This window comes from Tiliqua scincoides, chromosome 7 (assembly GCF_035046505.1).
Source record: "Tiliqua scincoides isolate rTilSci1 chromosome 7, rTilSci1.hap2, whole genome shotgun sequence".
In the NCBI taxonomy this organism is placed as follows: domain Eukaryota; kingdom Metazoa; phylum Chordata; class Lepidosauria; order Squamata; family Scincidae; genus Tiliqua; species Tiliqua scincoides.
The window spans coordinates 25335214-25353716 of record NC_089827.1 but is presented as its reverse complement, the minus strand read 5'-3'; the positions used below and the strand labels follow the sequence as shown (position 1 = coordinate 25353716).

The following is an 18503-nucleotide window of genomic DNA, read 5'->3' as shown; positions in this document are numbered from 1 at the left end:
TGCTGGTGAATGATGCAGTGGTAAGAAAGGAAATCTGGGAAGTTGTCATGCTGTCTACAGAGGGCTATGAAACCGTTAACACTGAAGCCTTCAAAAACCATCCAGATAAGGACTAGTAACTGGGCTATGTCTCTTATGTCTGTAGATTCATCCAGTTGGAGTGAGAAAGCAACACAATTTGAAACATCCTTCAACAATTGTTCAGTTGTGTCTCCACACATCTTTTCTATTCGCCGCACGATGGTGTTTCTTGACAATTGTACATCTTGAATAGCAGCTATGACCTTTCTTATTTTTAAATCCTTCAGAAAGATTGTCAGCTGCTTCAAGAAAACAATCTTTTACAAATTCCCCTTCAGTGAGAGGTTTGCATTTCTTTGCGATCAGGTTGCTGACCTTGAAGGATGCTATGGTTGCACTGACCGAATGTTACCTTGGCTTCACCATCAACTGTTGCTGAGTAGCCAATTTTGATTTAAGTTCTTTGAGCTTCAGTTTACGAATTTCACTTTTGGGTGGAAAAGCAGCATCAAACTTATTGCTATGCAGAGTCTTATAATGATGTTCCAGATTACCCTTTTTGGGCAAGGATACTGGGGCGTTACAAATTAGACAACAACACTTGTCTTTCACCATGATGAAGAAGTAGTCCATTTCCCATTCATCATGAAAGTGGTAGGTTTTGCTCTTCTTTGGAACACTCATCTTTGTTATACTGGGGTGGCTGGATGTAAGAAGGCCAAATCTGCTAAATTAGTATAAACACTGGCTGAATCTGGTTCAAAACTGTCACTGTCCGAAAGTATTAAAGATCAACACTGCTGATGCAGTGCAGGGGCATGGGGAGGGTGGCTGGAGGATGCATTTCTTAGCAAGGGGAGGGTGGAATGGGGAGGGAGATGCCCAGGAGGGGGGAGGGACCAGCAGAAGCTTCCTCTGATGAATTATTCCCCTTGTTGGGCTCTAAAGCCTGACATGGGGCTTCTTAAATGTGCACCAGTAAAATAGCTGGAGCTGACTCAAGAAGTCCCTTTGAGCAGGCTAGGGCATTACTTGGGCAAGGAGACTAAATATTCCCTTACTCTGAGGAGAACTTCAACCTGCTCAATGCCAGCACAGGATCTAGCAGTAACCATTTAGGCCACATTTACAGAGTTTTGGAAGGGAGTCAAAACATTCTAGGATCTATGAACACTGACAAAATTCTGTACTGTGATCTGCATGTACAAAGATTTAGATTAGAATATGTAGAGAGATGTCTGAAGCATTTTTACATAAAATGAGCACTGCATATCTTAAAGTTAAATTGCACAATAGAACAATACAATGGTCCCATTCCTTTGGGGGGCAGTCTTATCTATGCAAAAGGGACCTACAGTTCTGTTATTACTGTTCCTTCCACTACAATGGAATGGGAAAATCCTTATGCGTGTAGAAGGTCTGTATGTGTACGGTTCACGTTCACAAAAAGTATCTACAGGAGATTACTCAGTTTTACACATTAATACATATTGTCTTTTCAAGTAATTGGAGGAAACTATTACTAAAGGTCATTCTCAATCATACAGAAGAACAAGCTGTGCTTAGAAAGAATTAGCATGGCTTCTGCAAAGGGAAATTCTGCCTGCCTCACTAAACTGAGAACGTCAGTAAACATTTGGCTTAGGGTACTCCAGTAGATGCTGTATGCTTAGGACTTTCAAACAGCTTTCAGAAGTTCTTCCCAAAGGTTCCTGAGTAACCTAGTACAGCTTGAGCCTCATTATTTGTGTAGGATGTGTTCTAAGCACTCAGGTAAATGGCAAAAAATGCACTATAGCAAATCAATTTAAAAAACAAAGCTTCTTTGCTCCAGTGATTTAAAAACAGACTTGCTGACCTTTGTGATGTAAGATAAGAGTAATTGAGAAGACAGTCCATCTATCAGTCTCCTTCTTCACTCAGCCCCTCCCTTCACCAATGCAAAGTGATCACCTTTCTTTCACTGCTCAGGGGAAAGGGAGGGGTCGCCTGGAGAAGGATTGATGCATTGTCAGCCAGCTGCCCCCCTCCCATTAAGAAGGCTATTGTTAAAGGACTTCAGTTTTTTAAACTGATTTTAAAGGGATGTATTTTTCCCCTTCTCCAGGGATCAGCACATTTCTTCCCATTTGCAGGGGCCATTCATGTTGAGTCAAATCCCTGTATAAAAAAATCGGTGTATAAATAGGCTGGACCTGTAGTCTTAGGACAAGAAGTTACCTATGGATTGGGAACTGGTTAAAGAACAGGAAGCAGAGAGTAGAAATAAATGGACAGTTTTACACTGGGGGAAAGTGAAATGTGGAGTCTTAAGGGTATATACAGTACTGGCTTTTTAATTCGTTCATAAATTAGTTGGTATTTGGGGTGAGCCAAAGTGGCAACATTTGCAAAGAAGACCAAATAATTTCAGATGATGAAAACTCCAGAAGACCGTTAAAAGCTCCAAACTCTGAGGAATGGGCAACAAAATGACAAATGAGGTCCTATGTAAGTAGGTGTAAAATGATACACAGTAAAGAGAAAACCCCAAATTTCATATATAGTAATGGCAATCTGAAGTGGCAATGAGTGATCAAAAAACAGATATTGGGGTTGTTAATGGGTAATTCTAAGAAAATACCAAACTAGTGTATATCAGCTATTAAAAATGCAAATTCATTACTAGGGACTACACGAAAAGAAACTGAAAAGAAAACTACTAGTATGTAAGCTAAGATAGTATAGTGCAGTGCTTCTCAAACCTTTTAGCACCAGGACCTACCTTTTGGAATGACATCTCTGTTGGGACCCACCAGAAGTAATGACATGGTCAGAAGTGAACTCATCAAGCAGGAAAATTTTTAACATCCCCATATGACAAGAACAAACTAGATCAATTGATTTGTAAATTAAAAGTAAATTGAAATACAAGTAAATTAAATGTTTAAAAGTATGAGTTTAAAAATTTATTTAGAATAAAGTAGAACCCTCCTAGCCTTCCCAAGCAGCTGCAGATTTTTTAAAACAAAATTCCCCGAACATCCCAAAGGCTACAATCCTTTCCACACTGATCCAGGAGTATTAAGCCCCATTGACAGATTAATATAGGTTAAGCCTGTTTATCTGCAGATTTTTCATTTGTGGATCTGGCTCAATGCAGGCCCCCTAGACTCAACCTGGAACCTCTGGAGGGTGTTCTGAGCGCCGGGAGGTCACTCAGAAGCCCTTCTAAGGCTTCTGGGAGGCCTTAGAAGGTCACTTCCAGCTTTATGGGAAAACCAGAAGTTTTAAGGCTTAAAAAGGCCTTCTGAGGGCCAGGGAAGGCCTTAAAAATGTCATTTTGTTTTCCCATAAAACCAGAAGTGACCTTCTAAGGTTTCCCAGAGGCCTCAGAAGGCTTTCTGAGCAGCCTCCCTGGCACTCAGAATACCTTCCAGAGGTGAGGGGAGCAGAGCTCTCCTTGCCTCTAGAGCAGGGGTCTCCAAACCCTGGCCCGGGGGCCAGATGCGGCCCACAGCAAGCCCCTATCCAGCTCGTGGCCAGCCTCTTGTCCCCTGAAAGCCTCTGACCCACTTGACTGAATGTGACCACAGCTGTGCTCTGATTGCATCTGGAGGGTGTTCTGAGGGCCAGAGAGGCTGAGTGAATGAGCCCACTCATTCATTTATTCATTCATCTAAGTTCCATCTCTAATTTATTTATTTAAATTTTATATTTAAATTTTTTTCTGGCCCTCAGCACTGTGCCAGATATTTCATGTGGTCCTCTGGCCAAAATGTTTGGAGACTCCTGCTCGAGAGGGTTAAAGGTGCCTTAAACCTGCAGTTTATTACCTGCAGTTTTTGGTATCCACAGGGGTCTTCTTATGTTCTTTATAATTCATGCTCTAATTTCAGCACTGCTGCATTATTAGCTTTGCAACTTGCTCTTTGATTTCTGTGTCATGATGGTACAATAAAGATGCAAGTTTTTGAGTACACTGTGTAGAATTTCCCCAGAGCACAGAAAAAATGGAGTCTTCATTGTATTGGAGGATAGCAGTACTTTTGTCTTTTTTCATATGCTTTGATAAATTTGTGGCAAACACCAGGACTCTGAGGAGAACTTCGTTGTTTATGCAACTATCAAACAGGGACAACAGAAAAGGTGCCTAAGAGGATTAAAACACACAATAACACAACATAAAATGACTGGTCACATTTAGGAGACATTATTACCACAGATAAATGAATTGTATATGTTTATTTTTTAAAAGAAAATCTACACCAAATAGTTTATAGCAGTAGTTCTCACACATTTAAACCCACTTTTTAAAATGAGAATCTGTCAGGAGCCACCAGAAGTGACATCATCAAGCAGGAAAATTTTTAACAATCCTAGGCTGCTATCCTACCCACACTCAGGAGTAAGTCCCACTGACTATCATTGTTAAAAGCATGTACATAGCAACCTGTTAAAAGTACAGATCTGTAACATTTCCCAAATGCAGTCACTTACCATGGTAGCATCAAGTCTATTGTATTAAAAATAAAATATTGAAATGAACAGGGACCCACCTAGAGGGTCCCGACCCACAGTTTGAGAAACACTGGCTTATAGAATAGTTCTGTTCTGATTTTTTGAAGATTCTTACAGCACTAACCTACGCATGTCTACACAGAGAGTCCAACTCAGTGGAACTCCCACGTAAATGTGTATAGCAGTGGTTCTCAAACTTTGAGTGAGCTTTACTCCCTCAGTAAGTCTTTGTGGGGGAGTGGCAAGGGCAGGGCTCCCCAGGATCGCATTCATAAGGGGAGGCGCTTTCACTTACTTGTAGTCCCTGAGGGCTGCTGGAGGCTGCAGGAGGTGTGGTGAGCCCAGCACAGCTCTCCGCAGGGCTCCCCAAAGCCTGGAATCTTGAAACGGAGCGATCGCAATGCACCTCTTACAAACAGGAGGTGCTTTGCTATTGCTCTGTTTTAAGTTCCAAGCCTTGGGGAGCCCTGTGGATATTCACTTCCTGGCCAGGGCCAGTGGTGCCCACACCACCTGTGCAACTTATTAGAGGCTCAGTGGCAGCCACATCACATGTGCTTCCAACACCTCAGTCACCTGTGTGGTTTGCTGGTGTGTATGGTGGGTGATCTCAACAACAAGAGTGCCAGGGTGACTGGGGCATCCTCAATGGTGGCGCACTGTGGCCAGGAGGGGGGGTAGGATATGGGAAGAGCAGGACACAACGTGAGAGGCAGGTATAGCCTGCGACTGGCTGTAAAGACCACCAACATGGCCAAGAAATAGGACGGGGCTTACTTTGAATAACTAAAGTTTATTCAGACAAGACTTTTTGGAAGGAACACAGAAGAAAAGTAGACTTACCTGAGCATTAAGTAGATGTTCTGTCATAGCTGGATTTGCCGATAGATTTACAAGCACTTTTAGAACTTGAATCTATAATATAAAAAATATGGTATGGCCTATAGCAGTGATTCTCATACATTTAGCACCAGGACCCACTTTTTAGAATGAGAATCTGTCAGGACCCACCGGAAGTGATGTCATGACCAGAAGTGACATCATCAAGCAGGAAAATTTTTAACAATCCTAAACTGCAATCCTACCCACACGTACCCAGGAGTAAGTTCCATTTGCTATCATTGTTGAAAGAATATACATAGTAGCTTGAATATACATAGTAGCTTGTTAAAAGTACAGGTATGTAACATTTCCCAAATGCAGTTACATCCCATGGTAGCATCAAGTCTAATATATTGAAAACAAAATATTGAAATGAATGGGGACCCATCTGAAATTGACTGGCAACCCACCTAGTGGGTCCTGACCCACAGTTTGAGAAACACTGGCCTATGGAACTTCTGTGGCAGTGGTTCTCAAACTTTTCACACTGGGACTCACTTTTTAGAATGATGATCACAGATCAGTGTGATTTGGGACAAAATCAATTTTAAATCCAACATGTTTTTTGTTTGGGCTGGACTGAGATTCAGTCCAGTTTCCCTCTAACCCAGGGGTGCACAAAACCTGGCCTGGAGGGCATTTGTGTCCTTCGGGGACCCCCAGTCTGACTCAAGGGGAGCCTTCAGTCTCCAATGAGCCTCTGGCTCTCTGGAGACTTCCTGGAGCCGCACGCAACTGCTCTCAGTGTGAGGATGACTGTTCAACCTCTTGAGTGAGCTGTGGGCCGAGGGCTCCCTCTGGTGCTTGCTGTTTCACATCTGTGAAGCAGCAGCAGCAGCAAAGGAAAGGCCGGCCTTGCATTGTGCAAGGCCTTTTATAGACCTTCATTCATTCATATAAGTTCCATCTCTAATATATTCATTTATGTAAATGTATTCAAATTTTTAAATGTAAATTAATTCTTTTTTCCTGACCCCTGACACAGTGTCAGAGAGATGATGTGGCCCTCCTGTCAAAAATTTGGACACTCTTGCTCTAAACAGCATTAAAAACCCCAAATGATGAGGAAATGAGACTCTGCTGTGGGGGAAAGGGAAGAGGAATCTGTAAAAGACAGCAATTCTTTGCAATCAAGCAGTGATTCCAAACCTATTAGCACTGGAACCCACTTTTTAAAATTGCACATCATCAGGACCCACCTAGCTTTACAAGAAAAAAAAAGTCTTACCAGCACAAACCTCTTTTACTGTACTATGGTGGGGGGGGCTGCCTTCTGGAGCACTTGTTGAGTTCCACATGTATAGAATAGGGACTATTCTGGTAACCTTGCATTCCCCTTCTCTTGATCTTCCATGTGAGCTAAGGCACGTTTACTTACTCATGAGTAAACATGAATATGTGGCTTAGTTTTGCTTTCCATAGAGCTCAATACAGTTGTCAGATTGGAAGGAGGGACTTCCTCTTGGGTGTTTTGGGGGACTGCGTTCATCAGATTGGGTCTATTCTGGTGGCATTGGATTCCTCTCAGCCTACCCTTCACAATGGACCAAGGCACAGTCATCTACTCACGAGTATATGGATGGTGTCTCACTTTCCATAGGGCTCAACGCATTTTGCCCATCTGCTATCAGTTTGTCAGTTGCAGCTTCATGACCCATCCACGATCAGGTCACGACCCACCAAGTGGGTTGCAACCCACAGTTTGAGGAACCCTTTTCTATGGTATTAGAATCCATACTTGAAAAGCAGGAAATAATTTTGAAACACTACAAGTTAACCTTCCTGGTACCAGTGATTTCTCCTTTTCCAAACTGCAGTCTAAACATCATCTTGAACACAGATTGACCAGCTGCTTTGTCACATACCGAAGACTGGCTGGCAGTCAGGTGTGAATGGTCCAAGATATTTCTTAATAGGAAAATTCGCTAGCAGAATAAGAGTTTCCATTAACGTCAAGTACCTTCTGCTTTAGAGGAGGGGCTAAGATGGACAGTATGAAGTGACTCATCCCCCCCAAATGAAGACCAAAAGGAAAAGAGGCAGCATGGCTAGCAGTTTTTGGGGCAACAGAGAACAAAAGCCTAGAATTTTATCTGTGGAAGAAAGAGACTGGAATGGAAGCTAAGGGAGCCAGTCTAGGGTCAAGACATCTTTTGGTGCCAGGTAAGGATGCAACCTTTTGTTGCTTAATGAGATGTGTTGCTACCTGACTCCATTCCAGTGCTCAGTCTGTAAATTTGTGAATAGAGCATGCTAAACACTGTAAACCTTCAGTGATCTCTACTCCTGAGAAAGTCCAAACCCAGGTATCACTAGCCTCCTGGAATTTCTTACTGCTTGGGGAAGTGGGACATGAAAACTTGCTTCTCTGTAGACTTCACTGAAAACAGCAAGACTTACTTCTGAGGAAAAATGTAAGTAGGATGGGCCGTTAGCATGCCTTTGCAGGCTCAGCAGCAATATTAGAGTTATGGTGTGTAAGCTGATGCCAAAGCTGCAATGCAGCAGGAAGAGTGGCAGCATCCTTTTTCTTCTGGGACCCCACACTCTTTGTATCCATTCTTAATGTAAAATTCAAACCCATCTTTTGCAAGAATAAATCAGCTCTTGTGCTCTCAGTGAATTCTGCTTTCTTCTAAAGTAAAAAGGAGGGGCAGGCAGGGAACCCTCAGTCTAAAGAATTAATGTATTCTTTTCACTATTGTACAGTGGTCAAAACAAGCTCTCCGCTTCATGTACATGCAGGGTAAATTGTGTGTTTATAAAAACTGAGTCATGAAGTGCCATCTTGTGGCACTGACATGTAACTACTCTTAACAAGAAAATGCGTGTTAAGATGGAATTAAGTCTAAAGTCTTTTTTGAAAGATTATCAAGCAATTGCCTTTATACCCTTGGTCAAACCACTTGCCTATGCTCACAGAGTCTTGTCAGAACAGAAAAGGCAGAATAATGTACAGAATTCAGTATGTACCTGTGTTCTTTCATTTCCTTCCAAAAGCAGGTGAAGAAAGCATGGGACAGTGCTAGCCATCATGTATTGATAGTCATTGGTAACAGACATATTGGTTAAAAATCGAAGTCCAGCTAGTTGCAACTCAGAGTTCAAGGGAGACAAATCAGTTTCCTCACAAACTTTCATAATATATATCTCAGGAAGGGAAAAGAAAAACACACACATTATAACAAGCATGTTCATTAACAATTCAACTATTATTAACAGTATTTATATACCGCTTTTCAACTAAGAGTTCACAAAGCGGTTTACAGAGAAAAATCAAGCAACTAATGGCTTAACTATGGTAATTAAGGACACACACACACACACACACGTATATGTGTGCATGGGATTTCAGCCTAAATATATTAAGGGTTTATTTAAACATTAGGGCTAGTAAATGCCACCATTTAAAATTTGCCATTTAATTTGCCATTTGTCATAATGCTATTTCTCAGATTAAGAATCCTTTAGTTGGGATATTTTAAGTTTATCATCAGATCCTTTCTTCTCAGAAAATGTTTCAGAGCATGCCATCATACTGGCATGCAACACCATTCCATTGCTGGAACATTAACATATCATGCAGTTCTGACAATGTGATTTTGAGCAACTGAAGGAAGGTCAATTTTTTTCACTTATTCCTTCTTTACTATCAACACCACTTTACAATTAATATCAAAGAAAGGATCCCATTGGAATTCATGGGAAAGCTCTCACTCGTTTTAATATAATTAAGATTACACATACTAAACATTATTACAATCTTCTTAATCTAGTCAGATAACTTTTAGTTACATTTCTTTTAAAATTTTAAACTTACTTTCAATTTTTCTTGATTTTGAATATTCATACTCAAGTTATTAAGAGCATTCAATGCTTTTTCTTTAACTTTAGTGTTAGGAACCAAAAGCATTTTTCCAGCAACAGAAAGGCCACCTAAATTTCGAATTATATCCTAAAAGTTAAACAGAGAAAAAAACAAAATTCCCCTTAAATTATATATGAATTATATTTAAATCAATACAATTAAGAATACAATACAATTAAACGCAATTAGGAGCATAATCCTAATGGTGCGCTCAACCAGCGTAAGTTTCTTAAGCTGGTCCAGGAGTGTCGCAAACGTGCCATAAGGATTGTTTGCACTTCCATGCAAGCAGGGCAGGCTGGCACAAGACACACACTGGCCATCCTGTGCTGGACCCCATTGTGGAGGGGTAAATTTGTGCCAGCTGAGGGTGGCCAGTATGAGGGGCTGGGAAGGGTGGCTGGAGGGCATAACAGGGGTATTTTGGGGCTGGGCAGGGTGGACCAGTGGATGAATTGGGCCTGGGAGCAGGGGTGGGACTGGTCTGGGTGACCTGGGCCATCTTCTAACCCTCCTCCTGAGCTGCTCAGATCTGTGCCAGCAATTTCACTGGTGTAGATTCAAGTAGCCCTATTGGGGTGCCTGCTACGTGACAAGAAGATAAATATTCAGCTAAAAATTGGCGTCATCCCACCTCCATCTGCACATGGAAGGACTTTTGGTTGGATCTCAGTCAATGCTGCAAAAGGATTCTCGCTTTCTAGAATCATTACTATGGATCACCTCTCCGTGCTTCTCACTGACGGTCAGCTAACACAGCACAGTATTCTTTCAACTCCAGTTTCCATTTACTTTACAAGATTTAGTGCTGAAATGGAAAAAGTTGCAATGGACCTACTTATGATTCTGGCAACTATTTTACTGCAGAAATGAACTATGTCCTATTCTTACCATAGAACAAGAGTTACTTAAAAATAGAAGCAAAGGTATCCTTTTTCTACTATTGCTTGTAGTAAGCTTTATATCAGTGTTTCTCAACATTTGTTCCCTGCTCTGACACTTCACATGGTCCTACTATTGAAAGTTGCACCGGAATTGGTGATGATGTCATCACCAGTTATTTCCAGATTGGGAGACCAGACACAACACTACAAACACTGGTAAGAGGCTCAGGGTGGATGGGAAGGCAGTTTCAAGTGTGCAAAAAGTACTCTGGAGCTCTGCCTGCCAAACTGAACCTCCCTCCTAGTGCTGCTTGTCATGTTGCATTGCTGGTCTTGCTACCAGACAGCAGGGATCCCGCACGTACCACTGGACACCACTCCAAGTACCACAGCTGGTATGAGTACCATTGGTTGAGAAACACTGCTTTATCTTTCAACACTATCTTGAAAGATAAATTATACTTTTTTACTCTGTTATGGTTATTATACTATATTTTTAATTTTCCTTTTCTATGTTCATTGCTTACAACTAATAAAGTATACTACTTACATGATTTCTTGTGAACGCAGCACTGTTGCTCAGTGTAATCAAGGCTTGTTCCTGAATTGTGGGATCCTCTGTAGTCTCAAGTAAATGAATCAGATTCTGTATGTGGTGTACTTCTAGACCTTTTGGAAGATCCATGCCTGCTAATTTTAAGAAAGATGCAAACATGAAGTTCATTTTTTTTTCCTACAGTAGACATTTGATTGGGGGGAGGATGACAAACTAGAGCTAGGAGGCTAGAGGAGGATGGTAGACTGCCTCTGCCTTTGTTCTGTTTGAAAGTCTGCACACCATGGCTAAGTTGTGTCCAGATATAAACACGTATAAGCCACTAGACATGGGATGGGGAAATCTGCAGCCTTAAGGCCTCATGTGGCCTTTTGGGGTATCAGTTGTGGCCTTTTGCATATTTGTCCACAAATACTAAATTAAGCTTTTATTTCATTACATATTATCTATGCCTAATAAAGGTTTATTCATTCATTCATTACATATTGTAATATCAAAATTAGGGTATTTTTTCAGTAACTTTTATTTTTTCTTTCCTGTAAGTGGCAACTCAATAATTGGTGAACTGGCAACTATCTAGTGACTCGTATCATAGGCCTGAGAGCTTCTTAGGGAAAGACCTGTAACATGTTAAATAAAAATGTATGCTTTTTCTAGTTAAGGAACATCTAGTTAAGGAAATGAATTGTATAATAATAACAACAACAACAACAACAACAGGTATTTATATACCGCCTTTCTTGGTCTTTATTCAAGCCTTTATTCAAGGCGGTTTACATAGGCAGGCTTTATTTAAATCCCTTATTAAATAGGGATTTTTACAATTTCAAAGAAGGTTCTTTCTTTCAAGAACCACTACATTCAAGGTGTTTCATTCCGATCTGGCTTCACATTCTGGCCTCCATCCTCCCATGCTCAGAGCAGATGGAATTGCTCGGCTTCAGCTTGTCAGCTGATCCAAGGTCGCACAGTGCCTGGCGACCTTGTGGATGTTATCTTCAGGCAGACGGAGGCTCTACCCTCTAGACCAGACCTCCTGCCCATATATAAAAGTAAATAAAAGTATATAAGAACATAAGAACAGCCCCACTGGATCAGGCCATAGGCCCATCTAGTCCAGCTTCCTGTATCTCACAGCGGCCCACCAAATGCCCCAGGGAGCACACCAGATAACAAGAGACCTCATCCTGGTGCTCTCCCCTACATCTGGCATTCTGACTTAACCCATTCCTAAAATCAGGAGGTTGCGCATACACATCATGGCTTGTACCCCATAATGGATTTTTCCTCCAGAAACTCGTCCAATCCCCTTTTAAAGGCGTCTAGGCTAGACGCCAGCACCACATCCTGTGGCAAGGAGTTCCACAGACCGACCACGCGCTGAGTAAAGAAATATTTTCTTTTGTCTGTCCTAACCCGCCCAACACTCAATTTTAGTGGATGTCCCCTGGTTCTGGTATTATGTGAGAGTGTAAAGAGCATCTCCCTATCCACTCTGTCCATCCCCTGCATAATTTTGTATGTCTCAATCATGTCCCCCCTCAAGCGTCTCTTTTCTAGGCTGAAGAGGCCCAAACGCCGTAGTCTTTCCTCATAAGGAAGGTGCCCCAGCCCCGTAATCATCTTAGTCGCTCTCTTTTGCACCTTTTCCATTTCCACTATGTCTTTTTTGAGATGTGGCGACCAGAACTGGACACAATACTCCAGGTGTGGCCTTACCATCGATTTGTACAACGGCATTATAATACTAACCGTTTTGTTCTCAATACCCTTCCTAATGATCCCAAGGATAGAATTGGCCTTCTTCACTGCCGCCGCACATTGGGTCGACACTTTCATCGACCTGTCCACCACCACCCCAAGATCTCTCTCCTGATCTGTCACAGACAGCTCAGAACCCATCAGCCTATATCTAAAGTTTTGATTTTTTGCCCCAATGTGCATGACTTTACACTTACTGACATTGAAGCGCATCTGCCATTTTGCTGCCCATTCTGCCAGTCTGGAGAGATCCTTCTGGAGCTCCTCACAATCACTTCTGGTCTTTACCACTCGGAAAAGTTTGGTGTCGTCTGCAAACTTAGCCACTTCACTGCTCAACCCTGTCTCCAGGTCATTTATGAAGAGGTTGAAAAGCACCGGTCCCAGGACAGATCCTTGGGGCACACCGCTTTTCACCTCTCTCCATTGTGAAAATTGCCCACTGACACCCACTCTCTGCTTCCTGGCCTCCAACCAGTTCTCAATCCACGAGAGGACCTGTCCTCTAATTCCCTGACTGTGGAGTTTTTTCAGTAGCCTTTGGTGAGGGACCGTGTCAAACGCCTTCTGAAAGTCCAGATATATAATGTCCACGGGTTCTCCCGCATCCACATGCCTGTTGACCTTTTCAAAGAAAGGGTCTTACCCTTACAGAAGCCATGCTGACTCTCCCTCAGCAAGGCCTGTTTGTCTATGTGTTTTGAGATCCTATCTTTGATGAGGCATTCCACCATCTTACCCGGTATGGATGTTAGGCTGACCGGCCTATAGTTTCCCGGGTCCCCCCTCTTTCCCTTTTTAAAAATAGGCGTGACATTTGCTATCCTCCAATCTTCTGGCACTGTGGCCGTTTTGAGGGACAAGTTGCATACCTTAGTCAAGAGATCTGCAACTTCATTCTTCAATTCCTTAATAACCCTTGGGTGTATGCCATCAGGGCCCGGTGACTTATTGATCTTTAATTTATCAATGAGGTCTGAAACATCTTCTCTTTTAACCTCTATCTGACTTAACTCCTCGGTTAGGAGGGGCCGTTCGGGCAGCGGTATCTGCCCGAGGTCTTCTGCCGTGAAGACAGATGCAAAGAACTCATTTAATTTCTCTGCCATCTCTAAGTCTCCTTTTATCTCCCCTTTCCCTCCCTCACCATCCAGAGGGCCAACCGCTTCTCTGGCGGGTTTCCTGCTTCTAACATATTTGAAGAAGCTTTTATTATTCCCCTTAATGTTGCTGGCCATGCGTTCCTCATAGTCTCGCTTGGCCTCCCCTATCACCTTCTTACATTTCTTTTGCCACAGTTTATGTTCCTTTTTATTCTCTTCATTAGGGCAAGACTTCCATTTACGGAAGGAAGCTTCCTTGCCCTTCACAGCCTCTCTAACTTGGCTGGTTAGCCATGCGGGCACTCTCCTGGATTTAGTGGAACCCTTCTTTCTTTGCGGTATACACCTCTGCTGGGCCTCTATTACTGTTGTTTTAAGCAGCCTCCATGCATTCTGGAGAGACTGGACTCTTTTTACCCTCCCTTTCAACCTCCTTCTAACCAGCCTCCTCATTTGAGGGAAGTCCGCCCGTCGGAAGTCAAGGGTTTTTGTTAGAGATTTGCCCGGTATTCTTCCCCCAACGTGCACGTCAAAACGGATCGCAGCATGATCACTGTTCCCCAATGGCTCAGTAACGTTTACATCTCTAACCAGGTCCTGCGTACCGCACAAAATTAAATCCAGAGTCACCTGTCCTCTGGTGGGCTCCGTGACTAGCTGATCTAAGCCACAGTCATTTAGCACGTCAAGAAATCCGGTTTCCTTATCGTGTCCAGAACACAAATTGACCCAGTCAATATGAGGATAATTGAAGTCCCCCATGATTACAACCCTGTCCTTCCTTGTCACCTCCCTGATCTGTTTCCTCATTTCAAGGTCCCCATCAGATTTCTGGTCTGGAGGACGATAGCACGCCCCCAGTATTACATCACTGCACAAGCCTGGTAATTTAACCCACAGAGATTCTACGGTGGAGTCGGACCCACCTTCAATCTCTACTTTGCTGAATTCTATCCCTTCCTTAACATAAAGGGCCACCCCACCTCCAACACGCCCCTGCCTGTCCCTCCTGTAGAGTTTATAGCCCGGGATTGCGGTATCCCACTGATTCTCCGCATTCCACCAGGTTTCCGTTATGCCCACTATGTCAATATTTTCCCTTGTCACCAGACATTCCAGTTCTCCCACCTTTGCTCGTAGACTTCGGGCATTCACATAAAAGCATTTATACACGGAATGCCCCAGGATGGGCTGCTTATTCGCTCCTTTGTCCCCGCATCCTCTCATTGTGCCAAACCGTCTATCACATCCCATCTCCCTAACTTTCCCAATTTCTTCTCCCACCCTGCCTTTGTCTTGTTGTTCTCTAACCTCCCCATCCTCATCCCATAGGGATGAGGAGTCCCGAACCGGATGCCCCTCGGCTCCTGTCGGCCTTCCCCCAGGGATCAGTTTAAAAGCTGCTCTGCCACCTTTTTAATGTTATGCGCCAGCAGTCTGGTTCCATTCTGGTTCAAATGGAGCCCGTCCCTCTTGTACAGGCCCCGCTTGTCCCAAAACGTTCCCCAGTGCCTAACGAATCTAAACCCCTCCTCCCTACACCACCGTCTCATCCACGCATTGAGACCCCTGATCTCCGCCTGCCTAGCTGGCCCTGCGCGTGGAACAGGTAGCACTTCAGAGAACGCTACCTTTGAGGTCCTGGCTTTCAGCTTCCTGCCTAAAAGCCTAAATTTGGCCTCCAGGACCTCCCAGCTACACTTGCCCACATCGTTGGTGCCGACATGCACCACAGCCGCTACCTCTCCCCCAGCACTGTCTACCAGCCTGTCTAGACGAGAAGTGATGTCCGCAACCTTCGCACCAGGCAGGCAAGTCACCATGCGGTCCTCACATCCGTCGCAAACCCCCCTCTCTATGTTTCTAATAATCGAATCCCCCACTACAAGAAGCCCCCGACCCCCCTCCCGCCGAGGAGTATCCCGAGTGCGCTCGGATACGGGCCCATCCCCTGGAGAAGGGATCCCCCCTAGGGGATTGTTTCCCTCCTCTCCAGGATGACGTCCTCCAGTCCCGAGACTTCCCACCCGGGCAGCCGAGGAGCTGCACGCCTGAGGTTGGGACGAAGCCTGATCGTCCCCGGAAGTCTCCCCACAGTCCTCCTCTGGCTGCCTGCGCTTCTCCAGGTCGGCCACCAAGGCTTCAAGGGAGCGGACGCGTTCCCTGAGAGCCTGGAGCTCCTTGCAGCGAGGACACACCCATGACATATGCCCCAGAGGCATATAATCATACATGTGGCACTCGATGCAGAACACTGGATAGCCCCCACCCTGCTGCTGGCTGTCTGACTGCATAGCTTTTTTGTTGTTGTTGTTGTTTTATTTAGGGGTCCTTTAAAAAACCGTACACTGGATAGCAGCCCTCTTCTCAAGGGAAGAGGAAGGGCAGTGTATGGGGCCCTGGCCTCCTCGCCCTGCTGCTGAACTCGCCCTGCTGCTGAACTCTTGTGCCTTACCTGGCACTTAGTTCCCGAGGCACTGAGTTCCCAGAGGCCACACGCGTCTGCAGAGAGCCTCACGCGATGGCCTGCCTAGCTTTATACTCCTGGCTGGCCCCTCCCCCCTCCTTCCTTCCTGATTGAAAGGGGGCTGGCCTTCCCAGGTGAGTTTACAAAAGCTCAGGAAGGCAAATTGCTGCTGATGGGCGTGACCTACTCTGCAGGCTCCTGAATGGACTGCTTGGATTAGCCTACTGGAGCTCTTAATGGGTTGGGAATTGGCCCTTCCTAGGTCCTTTCCCTCCTAGTTCTGTTCTCTTAGGCTGGACTGTTTTTGTAACCTCAAGCTAGTTTTTATTTGGGTTTGTTTAATTATTTATTGCTCTCTAGATCCTGTGTCCCAATTTACTGACCTGTTTAGGTTATGTTCTAAAAAGTAAAATAAATAAAACGTGGCTTTCCATTATAAAAATATTCCCCAACGCTGCACTAGACTGTATATTTAGCTACCTGAAATATTTGTAACAGACATATTTTCATTAGTTTTTCCAACATTGGTTTTGGTGTTTGTTTTTTACATGAGATATTTTAAGACCCTGTTTAAGTTTTAAACCTTTTGACCCTTTATGCAGTCACTATCTGAAGTATTGCAGCTCAATGACAAAAGATTTGACTGTGACATAAAAGACTCTAGGTTAGAATCCTAAATTTTGTAGTTATGGCTAACAGTGCCATCCTATGCATAGAAGTAACGCTACAATCCTATCCACTCTTACCTGGGAGTAAGTCCCATTGACTATAATGGAACTGAGTAGATATGCATAGGATCGGGCTCTCAGCCCCAGTGAGTATAATGGGACTTACTCACAAATGTATGTGTAAAGAATGGCAGCCTAAATTTAGGCTATAAGGATTAGAGTCCCAGTGGTGTCAAAGATAAGGCCCAGGAGCCTGATGTGGCTGTAGAAGCTCTTTATTTGGCCCTCAGGCTCTCCCAGAACCACCACTGGCTGCTCTCAGCTGCTGTGCTGTGGTGTCACTGCTGAAAGGGCAGCCTGCATGATAATTGGGGTCTCCTGTATCTTGAAAATAAGATCTTTGTATTTGCTTTTATCATTTGCAGCTACTGAGTTCCTAACTGAAAAAAGTGCTTATTTCTTGTCAACACCTGCTTAATGACATCACCTCTGGACCTCAGCAGGCATCATGAATGCTATTTGGCATGCTATATTTGTGAGCCACCTTGAGTGCCCTTTACTGGGATAGAAAGGTGGGATATAAATTCTATAAATAAATAAATAATAAATATATGAAATCAGTTCAATGCCCCTGGATCAGACTGTAGCCATCTCTTCAGGCGGGCAATAACCAGTGTTTCTCAACATCTGCGCTCCACTGTACCACTTCATGGTCCACCTGCTCAATGTACCACTGGAGGTAACTGGTGATTACATAATTGTCAGTTATTTCTGGGTTGGGAGGCCAGCTGCAACGTGACAAGCACCAGTAAGAGACTCAGTGCGCGGGAGGGCTTTCTCAAAAGCATGCTTTGGAGCTTCCTACTACTGTTTGCTGTGTTGTGTTCCAGGTCTCGCTGCCAGCAACAGGGGTCCCGTGAGTACCACCAGACACCACCTCCAGTACCACTGGTGGTACCCATACCAGTGGTTGAGAAACACTGCAATAAGCAATCCAGAAACCGAGTGGTAGCATGGCACACTACTGTCACCAAGAGTAGACTGCATGCCACACTGTTAGGAAAAGAAGCTGTGTAAAGAGGTTCCGGCTCTGCTCCAGCTGACCCAACCTTACCTTGGAGACCACAGCTGGACTCTCTCTGGACAGTGCTGGAAAGCACAGCAATGCCCGATACCCGCTGCAACAAGCTGCCCCCCAAGGGGGCGAGGGGCTGCCGCTCCCCAGAGGCGGAGGCTGGGCTGGCCTCGCTTCCTTCCTCCGCACGCTCAGTTGGTGGCCCTGCTGCTGCTGCTGCTGCTGCTGCTGCTCCACCACGTGTCCCCCTCCTGCGGGAGGCCACTGCCCTGTAAACACAGTAACAGACTCCCGCCCCCACCGCCAGGCCCGCCAGCCCCGTGGCCGCCGCGGAGGCCCTGCAGTCCCGCATGCTGGCCAGAGCCCTTCCTGCCCACAAGCAGGAGAGCGAGGGCGGGAAGGGAGCTGTCACTGGAGGCGCAGCGTGAGAAGGCCGTCCCGAGGGGCTCCTCCTCTTCCGCTGGGCGGCTTCCCCGCCTCCCTTATAGCCCCGTTCTCCTTGTCTTAGGCTTTGTCCTGTCCTCACTTTCCTGGGAGTAAGCCCCACTGACCATAATGGGGCTTCCTTCTGAGTAGACACGCATAGGCTTGGGCGGTGAGGCTGCAATCCCATCCACACTTACATGGGAGCAAGTCCCATTAAAGACAATGGGATTTACTTCTCAGTAGACATGCATAGGATTGGGCTGTGAAGCCCAATTGGGCTGTGAAACTGCTC

At 44.6% G+C, this 18503-nt stretch overlaps 1 protein-coding gene across 1 annotated transcript; it reads right to left on the bottom strand.

Annotated features, from left to right (window-relative positions):
* Positions 1 to 2939: 2939 nt before the first annotated feature.
* ARMC10 (armadillo repeat containing 10) lies at positions 2940 to 18187 on the bottom strand. Its single transcript, XM_066633119.1, has 6 exons — positions 17825 to 18187; positions 10706 to 10845; positions 9224 to 9358; positions 8377 to 8553; positions 5365 to 5436; positions 2940 to 4153 (listed from the first exon to the last, which is right to left on the bottom strand). Exons 1-6 carry the CDS (start codon positions 18135 to 18137, stop codon positions 3896 to 3898), a joined length of 1095 nt encoding a protein of 364 aa, XP_066489216.1. The 5' UTR covers positions 18138 to 18187; the 3' UTR covers positions 2940 to 3895.
* Between the last annotated feature and the right edge of the window lie 316 nt (positions 18188 to 18503).